Source organism: Amphiura filiformis, chromosome 14 (assembly GCF_039555335.1).
Source record: "Amphiura filiformis chromosome 14, Afil_fr2py, whole genome shotgun sequence".
Taxonomy (NCBI): Eukaryota; Metazoa; Echinodermata; class Ophiuroidea; order Amphilepidida; family Amphiuridae; genus Amphiura; species Amphiura filiformis.
The window spans coordinates 63,765,991-63,778,227 of record NC_092641.1 but is presented as its reverse complement, the minus strand read 5'-3'; the positions used below and the strand labels follow the sequence as shown (position 1 = coordinate 63,778,227).

At 38.6% G+C, this 12,237-nt stretch overlaps 1 protein-coding gene across 1 annotated transcript in view; it reads right to left on the bottom strand.

Moving 5' to 3' along the window:
* The window catches only part of LOC140170433 (arylsulfatase-like), a 13,061-nt gene extending 1,099 nt beyond the window's left edge, over positions 1-11,962 (bottom strand). Inside the window, exons 1-4 of the mRNA XM_072193806.1 lie at positions 11,813-11,962; positions 10,693-10,805; positions 6,193-6,424; positions 4,770-4,934 (exon numbers count right to left, since the gene is read on the bottom strand). Coding sequence (XP_072049907.1) covers positions 4,770-4,934; positions 6,193-6,424; positions 10,693-10,805; positions 11,813-11,960 — 658 coding nt within the window. The 5' untranslated portion in view covers positions 11,961-11,962. The remainder of the gene's footprint in view (positions 1-4,769; positions 4,935-6,192; positions 6,425-10,692; positions 10,806-11,812) is intronic.
* Positions 11,963-12,237: the final 275 nt, after the last annotated feature.

The following is a 12,237-nucleotide window of genomic DNA, read 5'->3' as shown; positions in this document are numbered from 1 at the left end:
AAAATGTTTGCCTAACTCGTCAACAAATTGACCAATAAGAGTAAATAGTACAAAATTGTTGATAATAGCTCCTCTTTGTTCACGAAATTATTTCTTAATCTTATGATTGACCTTCGCGATCGATTCCTTTGTTCATAATGACTAGACTAAGTGGGCCAACGTGAGTCACGTAGATCATTTATATGAGTCCAGCCACAATGACAACCAGATGTGTCATTCTGTATCACATGACTCATTCAGTATAGTCAAAGGGATATTGACTAAACTATTAAGCGAGTCAAAATGAGTCATGTGGACTCATCAATATGAGCCCAGCAACAATAGCAACTAGTTGTGACTCATGCAGATTAGTCAAACTGTATCATATGACTCATACAGTGCAGTCAAAGGGATATTGACTAGACTAAGTGAGTCCAAATGAGTAATGTGGACTCATCAATATGAGCCCAGCAACAATGTCAACCAGATGTGACTCATACAGATTAGTCAATCAATATCACATGGCTTATTCAGCGGAGTCAAAGGGATATTGACTAGAGGACCAAAGCCAAAAATACCGTAGTGCGACGGGACGGAAATTTGATACGCATTTTAGTCCATATCATTTTAGCTGCTGATATTTCAGATATTTCTGATCATTCAAAAAAACAAGGGTCCAAGGCACTACAGTAGACTACCATCAAACATTTAAAAAAATTAGGTGCAACGTGTTGCCATGGCAATGAAAATAAAAACTTCAATTGCCCTTCTCTTATTGACAAAAAAGTGGCAAGACTTAGGGAACAAACCAAAATATCGATGACGTCCTATATTATTATTATTACAGGACATTTCTATAGCGCTCTACAGATAACACAGCGCTTTTGCTCCAACACAAAATACACAAGAAAAAACTAAATAAAAACAACAACAAGAAATTACGGATTTGGAAAAAGATACGTCTTCAGAAGACGTTTAAAAGCAGCCACAGATTCCGCTTCTCTGACATAAACAGGAGCTTGTTCCAGTGCTGGGGCCCGAAAACGGTGAAACAGCAATCCCCGGCTCTTTTACTGGAGCGAACTGTATAGAGCCTTGTTTTGTCAGATGATGAGCGAAGCCTGCGACCGGGGCCTGCGACTGCTTCTAGATGAATCTGGATGATTATAAAACGTGACAAGATCTTGAAGATATGCCGGAGCAGTACCTGATATGCAGTTGTATATGTGCAACATGATTTTGAAATTAATTCTTTCTTTCACCGGGAGCCAATGGAGGGTATTCAACAAATCGGCAGAGCACCTGTCTCGTCCACATGCCACGGTTGTTTGATGTGATCATTTATTAGTTTTTCAAACAAAATATCCTGTACAACCCAATTTTAGGCTTAAACAGCTTAAATCGGTATCATGCTAATGTTTACAGATGCTTTTGAGTCATTTTCAACTTTAATTTCCCCTTATTTACAACATTATTTACTTTCAGAGCATTTTTGAAGCTTTTTCGGATATAAAATGTATCTATTTATGATAAGATTGGTGGCGCTATTTAGATACGGGAAATTACTCTTTCAGGCTTTTAATACGAATAATTCCTTTTATTTTTGGATGAAATATGTTTATAAAATTTCTTTGTTGCTTGTTTCACCTATTCCACCTGTTTTAATGGCAGTATTGATTACCTACCCCTTGCAAATTAAGAAATATGATTGATAATAAATAGCGCCACCTATAGTTTGCATTTACTTAATAATGACGCCAATTCTATATACATCAAACAACCGTGATGCGAAGATCAGCCTGGCTGCCTTATTTTGGAGACGCTGCAGCCGTTTTAGGTCCATTTCACGGGCACCATACATGAGGGAGTTGGCATAGTCTATGCGAGACAAGACAAGTGCTCTGACGGCATGATGACACGCATCCTGACTGAGAAAACGTCGTATCCGCCATAAGTTACGGATGTGAAAGTTGAGAGTCTTACAAAGATTGCTAATATGGGAAGACATAGTAAGAGCTCCATCAAAAACAACACCTAAGTTCTTAACATTGGCAGATGGTTTGATTGAGTGGTTACCCAAGCTCAGCTCAATGACGGGAAGCTTATTGAGAGCTCTGTTGGTGGCAATGATGAAAAATTCCGTTTTGTCCTGATTGAGCTGCAGCTTGTTATTAACCATCCAAGATTTAATATCAGAAATACAAGCAGACATGTTATTGAGCACACGCTCACGGTCACCACTGACTTTGGGTTCAACGGCAGCATAAAGCTGTATATCGTCAGCATAACAATGAAAGCATATGTTGTAACGACGAATGATTTCACCAACGGGAACGGTATACATGATGAAACACTGAGGGCCAATGATGGAACCCTGGGGTAATGAGTAAGTGAGCGTATGTTCACTAGACATGTCGTTGTTAATTACCACTCTGACGTTACGTTGATTAAAATATGACCTATACCAGGAATGGACTGTGCCATCGATATTGAAATCTGATTTGAGTCTATTCAACAGGATATGGTGATCCACCGTATCAAAGGCTGCTGACATGTCAAGCAGCACCAGGAAGACAACTTTACCATGGTCCACGTACTGGAGGATGTCGTTTTTTACCTTTAACAGGGCGGTTTCAGTACTATGAGACCTCTTATAGGAGGATTGGTTCACTTCACCCAGGTTGTAGTTGTCAACATGTGTGACTACTTGACATGACGCAGCCTTTTCAATAACCTTACACATGAATTTCATATTGGCCACTGGCCTATAGTTCTTTAGGATATTGTTGTCAAGATTTGATTTCTTGATCACTGGAGTGATAATAGACTCTTTGAGTGCATTTAGAAAAATACCAGATATTAACGAACTGTTGACAATTTTTGTGAAAATCGGCAACAAGATCGGAAGATTATCCTTTACAAGCCACGTCGGCAGAGTATCTAAGTTACATGTTTTACTAGGACACCTTTTTATGATCTTCTCAATATCTGTCTCAGATAGCGGAGTGAATGTGTTTAAGCAACAGTGAATGTTAGCATCAAGATTACAGGGTTCTATAGAGTCAGAAATCGAAATACTATCATCAGTAGAACTAGGAGAATCATTAACATTGGCCCTGATCTTCTCAACTTTTTCGATAAAAAAGGAGAGAAACTTGTTGGCAAGAGCTTGATCAGGACAATCAAAAACAGGTAGTATTTTTGGAGATTTGTTAAGCAACCCATTAATTGTAGCATACATATCTTTAACATTTGATTCAGCGAACTTATTGGAGAAATACTCAATTTTAGAGTCAGTGATAAGTTTAATGACTTGATTCTTTTGAGCGACAAATTCTTCATTATCTTCCTCAGATTGACTCTTTCGCCACTTTCGTTCCAGTCGTCTTCTGATGCGCCGAGCTAGATGGATGTCTTCGTTGTACCACGGTAGTCTGTGTCTTATAATACGCTCCCTGGTGGTAATAGGGCAGACTTCATCAAGCACAGACTTTGTTAAGGACTCATACGCATCAGTAAGGACATTTGGATCCTCACAGTCAAGAGGGAACTCAGACATGCGCTTTTGCAAAAGTTCGGTAAACTGCTCAGGTTTCATTTTACCAAATTAGTGTGAGCGAATAACCGATTTTACAGGTGGAGGTTTTGCATGGTTGACGGAACAAGTAATAATGCGATGATCTGAGTGAAATGGTGGAAGAACAGCATGTCTCTGGATGATATTATCATTTTCATTAGTGATTAACAAATCAAGGGTGTGCCCCTTTTTGTGAGTAACCTCGGTGATTAATTGACGAAAACCATTGCTGGACAGAATATCATTGAATTTTCGTGTCTCTGGTTTATACGGTTCATCAACGTGAATATTGTAATCGCCCACAAGGACAACTTCAGTATAGGTATAACAGACAATTCCTCAAGGAAAACTTCAAAATCTTCCAGGAATTCAGATCTCTTTAGTCCGTTTACTTTTGACGGTGGGGGATGATAGACCAAAACAAACTGAACAGAGTTTTTAAGAGTAGCGATACAATACTCAAAGTTAACTCTAGTGAAACTAGAAGGTGTAATACTAAGTTCAATGTTCTCCTAGAAGGTGTAATACTAAGTTCAATGTTCTCCTTATATATCCCACTATAAACTACTAACTAGTTTCGTTTCTCGGTCGACCCCCTCCCTCCCTGCCAGAAACGTAATAATGAAATGTTGAAAATTTGACATAATAATAATAATGACACATTCTTCAGACCGATGTTTTTGCACAAACGTAATCGAGTATTTTTACCCCCTCCCCCCTAAACGAAACTAGTTTCGTTTATAGGATGTCATCGATCTTTTGGTTTGTTCCCTTAAGTGTTGGCAACATTGGTGAGAATCGTAATTGAAAAAAATGTCAGTGCGACGGGACGGAATGTGGCAGCACGGAACTTTATTTACATAGTATTTGATCGGCAATAACTGGTGAAAAAGATCCCAGTCATCCCACTCTCTTCACCAGAACCTTTTCTGTATAGCACTTGTCATAATAATACCTGTACTGGCAAGTCTAATAAGAAATAACATAAATCCCTAATATATCCTAATATAAGCATACAATAAAGCAAAATTGAGAAAATAGCATTCAATCTGGCAACAGATCATCAAGCATATTTTACGGAGTACCTCTAGAGTACATACAGTGAGAAATTGGATGTGTACTAAAACGCCATAATATTAGATTTCACGCTGCATCTGCCTTAAGAATTTTAAGTGAGTAACGCTAACAGAACATAAAATAATATCACCCCTACCTTTCAGCATTCCTGCATCACCTCCTTCATTGCACAGACCTATACCAGGGCCATGATCAGAGGTGAAAATGGCGAGGGTGTTATTCTCCTCTTTCAAGTTCTTTACCTCCTCCAATATTGCAGCTACCGTCCACGCCATTTCTCGAATATTATCACCATAGCGCCCTAAAATAATGAAAATAAATGATCTTATATCTATGCCACGAACTATGTATGTATTCTAAAAAACATTCTGAAAGAAGAGAAACAATATTGGATAATTGAGCTTTGTTCTACCACTGTTTGATATTATCTTTTAAATTTTGCTTTTCGGAAGAAAACAAAATAGTTTTCACATCATGTCTGTACTTACTGCTGATTCCAGTTACAGCGCTAACATTTATTTTTTTTTTTTTTAAAAAAATATCCTTGTTTTGCGAAATGAAACTAAATCCACAATCCTTTACTCAAAACTAGTAATGCAAGCCAATTACCATGGTTACAGGTATAACCCCAAAACCCCATTTTTAGCTGTCCTTGTGCTGTGTGACAATCAAGTTCAAAGACTACATGCACTAGGATCCACAATGGCCTCATCCCAATGGCGTTGTTCAATAACCTCAATTAAATAATCATAGTGCACAATTTGACCTCAAGTTGCAAAGTATGAGTTTTTGTACCCAAATTTTCAAAGGTCATTCAATGAATGTACAATTGTATTGGGGTTAAAGAACTGTGCACTAATAGATGAGAATGTTTTGGATCATAGTGATGTATGTACAAACTATATAGCATATACTCAAAATTTGAATGCTAAGACTTGTACCAAGTGTTTGAGTTTTGTAGATGCAAAAATGTAACTGCAAGTTAGAACTAAAGGATTAATTTGCGTCATGTGCCCCACAATATTTCATAATATTAAAGTTGTGCATTTTGTCAGCAAACATTAGTTTTCACTTGTTTTGGTATATATCTGTATTTGTTTGCACATGGAATATTCTAAAACTTCAATTGAAAATGCTAAGTAACAATCATACATGGTGTAGATCTTAGAATGATCTAGAATATTCAAGATTAAATCAATATTATAAACACGATAAACAAGAAATTCACATTTCGAACCTTCTGAAAGATGAGATGGAAAAATCTTGAATCAGCATGATTGTGTTCTGTTACAGAATTCTGTTGTGGCGCCCTTTACTGTGAAATAGTTCAATCTACACAAGTGGATACGCCTAATGTATTAATAAAAACATCCCGGAAAAACGCAAAATAATAAAGCCGCCTATGTGTACAACTATTGGTGTTTATCGCACGGCTTCATGAATATTGATTAACAACACGTGCAAAATATTCAAGCCACCTCGCTCCGACACAGGTGAGTGATTTTTGAATAGATAGATGGGCGTACGAAAATGGAAATCACAAACTCTCTAATAGTTACCTCTCTTAGATGACCCTCTAAAGCCGTGATTACAATACATGTCTACATGTGGTTGTGCGATGCCGTAATACAGGAAGAACGGTTTCTTCTTCTCTTTTACAGAGCCCCTCATGAAGCCGATAGAATCATTTACGAAAGTTTCACTCAATTTGTAATGCGAGTACGGCTGTTGATACATGGTGGCGTTCTTGTATAGAAAACACAGCAACGGGTTTGGTTTCGACAAATGCCACTATGAAATAAAAAAAACATTATGTTCATTGTCTGTTTTCATTGGTTTTGAAAGTAGTTCTGAATTTAAGTTTATATGTAATGTGTACTCCACTACTGAACATTTTCCTCAGGACTGTTGTTGATAAATAGATGAAGAGATTTCATACTTCTAGTCCAATAAAACAGTACTCACTGTGGACGTTTCGAAGTCTTGCAGACTTCTTTTTCAACACTGATGTTGTTGTGATGATCTTCTGTTTACCGCTGATGATACAGGTTGCTTAGCAACGCGGTTGCCAGTTGGTTTTCCAAGAAGATCGTCAAATGCGTGAGTAAGATTGTATTGCCCCTCGTCCCTGTTCATGATGTTGTCTTGCTTCCTGATCTGAATTGCCTCCTTTATCCATCGCTTATATCTGTCCGCCTCCTTGCCTACTACCCTAGCCTCTTCCCAGTCTATAATGTGATCTTTGTCCATAACATGGTCCGTGATGGCTGATTTATTGACCTTTGACTCTGATGCCTTTCTGCTAGCTCTGGTTCGTACTGTAGCCCCTGCTTTCTCCGCCTCTGCCCGGTGCTCTTCGATACGCTTGCCAAACTTCCAGCCTGTCTCTCCAACATACGTAGATTCACAGTTTTACATGCAATGGAGTATATGACATCCGTGGTGTTGAGTGGATCACGCTTATCTTTGGGATGAACCAACATGTTTTTGAACGTACAATGAGGTTTCATAGCTGTTGTAATATTGTAAAAGTACTGGCTATACGTTCAGATACCCCTTCCACATATGGGATGACGACCATGCCTTTGGATTTGCTGTTCTCATCCTTCTTGGTGTTCTTCTTCTCTCTAGGTGTCTCCATTTGCTTTTTAACTCTGTCAATACTCCAAGGCGGGTACCCACATGTGTTGAGCGCTTTTTTGATGTTAGCTTCCTCCTCTTCCTTGTCTGTGTCTTCTGTGATGATTTTATTTTTTCTGTCCATTAGAGTTCTTACTACGCCCAATTTCTGGTGTAACGGGTGGTGGGACGCAAAATTCAGGTATTGGTCGGTGTGTGTGGCTTTACGATACACCAACAGTTTGACAGAGCCATCATCCCGACGAACGATGAGGGTGTCCAGGAATGGAATCCTGCCATCTTTCTCCTCCTCAAAGGTGAACTTTATAGAATTCGAATCGTCGATACTGTTGAGATGATCTGTGAGTGGTATGACTCCGTCTTTGCTGACAACCTCCAAAATGTCATCCACATACCTTTTCCAGAGCTTAGGCTTACAATTCAATGGAGGAGGATAAATAAAATGGATAAAGGAGGCAATTCAGATCAGGAAGCAAGACAACATCATGAACAGGGACGAGGGGCAATACAATCTTACTCACGCATTTGACGATCTTCTTGGAAAACCAACTGGCAACCGCGGTGCTAAGCAACCTGTATCATCAGCGGTAAACAGAAGATCATCACAACAACATCAGTGTTGAAAAAGAAGTCTGCAAGACTTCGAAACGTCCACAGTGAGTACTGTTTTATTGGACTAGAAGTATGAAATCTCTTCATTTATGTGTACTCCACTGTTTTTGTTTCTTTTGTGAGGGGATGTGCAATAATTATGAGCCCTGTGGGGAGGGTAAAATTGGGGGCGGGTTGGCGAGCCGAAAGGGGGGGGGCAAGCAATTATTAACCAGCAAACACAAAAACGTTTTTAAAACGTTTTAAGGGTAGACGAGGTATTGTTGGTCGAAGCAACCTAAAAATCGATTTTCATTATCTATATCAATATATTATTGAAAATTAACGCCTTGATGTTTTGCAAAAGTTCATTCTACAAATCATATACTTTGCAAACTTGCTTAATTTGTTGTTGTTAATGAGTTATGTACGTTTTACAAAAGTGTTGTTGTTTCAGCCCTCTTTACAACGTAACTCGAGAACCGCAGCACCTATAAAAGTGTATCTGTGATATTTTAATTCTTCTACACGCTCGCTATGAATTGAGCAATGCAGTTTTTGCCAAAGCTCACTACCATTCGTAAGATGTTGTGAACTACCAAATCACAACAGTTTAAAATAATTAATAACCTTAAATAAGTTGTATTTTGGGTTTTGGTTTAGGTAAAAACGTTATAATAACATTAAAATGTCGGGATATATAAAGGTCATGAAATCGTTTTAAAACGTTTTGTATGAAAACACACTACAACAATATTTTTAAAATGTTTTCGAAATGCCATTGTAAACTATTTTTGCAAACATTTTGGCCAAATATTTTGTCAACACTTAAATTACATTATGTTAAAATATTTGCACCCAGCAAACAAAGAAATGTTCTTAAAATGTATTTTACAAACGTTTTAATAACAATACGGGACAAAATTAGGAACTCGCATATAAGAAATAAAACCAAAGTCAAGGACATTCTGGAGACAATAAAAGAGAGATGGGCAGGACATCTAGCAAGATCAAATGATAACAGGTGGACAAAACGTCTAACAGAATGGCAACCTAGAACAGGCAGAAGGGGAAGGGGAAGACAAAAACGCAGATGGCGGGACGACATTAACATCTTACATTGGCACAACCTGATAGCGCAAGACAGAGAAAAATGGAAGCTTCATGAGGAGGGCTACAGCCGACATGGGCTGACGTACCCAGCAAGGCAAGGCAAGACAAATGTTGGGTTATAATAAAGGTCGTGAAAACATTTTAAAAACGTTATTGTAAATATTTTGGGCAAACATTTTTTGTAAAATATTTTTATCAACCCCAAAATAACATTCTGTTCAGAATGATTTGTACCAAGTTTTCAAAAATGTTTTTTTCATGCTATTAAAACGTTTTTATACCCTTTATATAACCCGACATTTAAATGTTATCTGTTAAACATTTGTATTTGCTGTGCAGTAAATTACCAACAAATGTTTTTTGATGTTATGAAAATGTTTTATACCATTAACGTACCCTTTATACAACCCGACATTTAAACGTTTTCTGACAACCTTTTGCGAATAATGGCGAAAACGTTTTGTGTTTGCTGGGTAGCAGGCCGAGAGGACAGGGCAGGCGATTTTTGGCGCACATTTTTGGGCGCCTTTTAAATAACACGCTCTAAACACGCTTAAGAAAACGCTTAAATGTGCAAATTTGCCTGCTCGATGCGCTCACAACCTACATAAATAAATAAATAAATAAAATAAATAAATAAATAAATAAATTATATAAAATAAATATTATAAAAAGAAATAAAATTTTATTTTATTCACAACCTGTATCTAGACCATTTAAAAATTTGGCATGTGCAAAGAGGGGGGGGGGGCAAAGAGAGAGGGAGGGGGCGATCGATTTTTGGCGAGCCGTTTAGCCCCCGGGGGCTCATAATTATTGTACAGCCCCTTACCTTGAACCTCGTCTTATCAAAGTGTGCAACATATTTGCAATTTGCTGACGCACTAAAATGGTCCCATAAGAACTTGGGCTAATCTTAATCCTTGCGCTTATTTAAGCAAGAATTGGGCAGGAATCATAAAGTGCGATCAGAGGATTATTCAATATTTCACGATTACGTTTTGGATACGAACGTTCTGACGAAACTTTACATTTTTTATTTTTAGGTCGCCGTCGATCTTCTGGTTTGTTCCATAGATGACCCACACCTGAATTTAAACACTTCCCTCGGACATCACGTAATCAGTTCTCTTTATTTTTATTAGTCTTGTCGAGATAAGGAACTGCCTTAATTTCAAAAACTCCCTACATGAAACCCATTTATTATTCAGTGGCGTACCGTGGCCGCCCCCAACCCCGGGGGGGGGGGGCCTGAAGAAAATAAAATTTTGCCGCCCCCTTCCTCAATAGCCCGAAAAGGTTGACCCAATTTTCTTCTCGGTCGTATGAAAAAGTGAAGACCAAAAAACAAATGGGGGTTCAGGCGCTAGCGCCCTAAAAGCAGCACATTTTGATGTATAGTGCCATTTGTTGAAAAAATTTTATGCTTTATCAAATTTTTCCGCCCATTTTTATTTACTAATTCTTTTTGCCGCCCCATTCGTTTTTGCCGCCCCTTCCACTTTCGGCGCCCCTTCATTTTGGCCGCCCCTGCTTTTACCCCGGGGACTGGCGCCCCAAAGCCCCCCAAAAAAAAAATACGCGCATGTTATTAGTTGTATTGTACGAACAATTATAACTATGGAGCACAGATCGCCTTTAAAGAAACACAAACAATATGAAAAGAAGTAAAATTATTGAACCTTCTTACAAAAGCTTATTAACAAGTTTCTTACCTGTTCTTCATCACAGGCCCAAGCATTGCTTAGAGGTAGGTTTGTGCCAACGTAGTCAAAGCCATGATTGTGAGGCAGATGTTCCCCATCAGTTCGGTTGTGTGCATTGATACCTGATGTCAGAGAATTAAACCATACCATAAGTCCTTACTTCTCTAATATTTACAGCTACAAAGTTATAGCCGGTCAAATAACACACTATTTGAACACAGTATTTGGACAAAGCAGCCTTTGATACCATCTGACGTGAGGCTTTTTGGAAAAGGACAGAGGGTAGTGAGGGGTCTAACCTAAAGCACTGACCACCCTATACTTAACCGAGAGGTATCGTCTGCCATCTGGATGCCCGAACTGTTCTGAATCTCAGGATCTCTTTCCAGTTTAGGGCATGTATAGTGTACACCCGTGTGTATCTAGGGTGAGGGGGGAACAATCCCATACTCAAAACTGCTGTGAACCACTGATTGCCCATGTGGCTGTCTTATATATGCAGACATGGATATGCTCATACAACTTTCCACCTCAGGTGATATCACCTCAGGTGATATGTATACCTCAACTGTATAACAGGAGCACAATAACTACATGTAGTAGTTAGACTAGAGTGCTCAATCCCAAGAAGGGAGAGCGTATAAAAATTCAAATTTTAGACCTTCTAGAATAGAAGTCGTTACTCTGAGTTTTACGCCTAAATGCGATCGTAAGTCGGCAAGGTGAAGACAATGTGGCTGGACGACCATCTCCTTGGAATGGAAGAATTTACATTCTATGGTATCAACAGCCAAATTATTCCAGAGTCGGCCTGTACTACATTTTTTGCTACATGTACCAACCACAAAGTAACCACCTTACGGCCGGGAATTCCATGATTGACCAATTCACAATGGGTATCACCCTCTAGAGGGCGTACTAACTGCTGTACTATGCGGTTGCCGTGTCATTCCCCGTGTCATGTTTCACGTAATTTTCGCAATCTCTCTCTATTTACATGACGTAGACGTTGTGTGCGGCGGACAAATTATATATACTAGTAGTTGTCTGCTAATCACAAGTATGTGCTTATGCTTCACGATGATGAACGGGATATTATTGGGCTAGGTAAATAACATAACATACAAACCTAAGTGCCACTTGCCAACCATGCCGGTCTCATATCCTACATCTAGGAAGGCTTCTCCTATGGTAATCTCAGACGGATTTAAACAACCGGTGGTATGACCAGGCCAGGATATATGACCGTCACCATAACAACCAGTGCGTACTGGCATTCTTCCTGAAATGGTAAATATCGATTAGAACTCGTATATTATTCATGCCGGGCATTCATGTTGATCGCGTACAAGAAGGTTGTATCCCTTTGATATCAACTGTACCAAAATAAAATAGTTAATGTTAGGTATTTACTTTTATATAATTATATAACTCATACAGAGATTCATTTGATTGGCCAATTACATTGATATGGTTTATTCTTGCTATTTATAGAAAAAAGACTATTATACTCCGCGCCCGTGCAATAGTGGCTTTTCCATTGCACTAACTCAC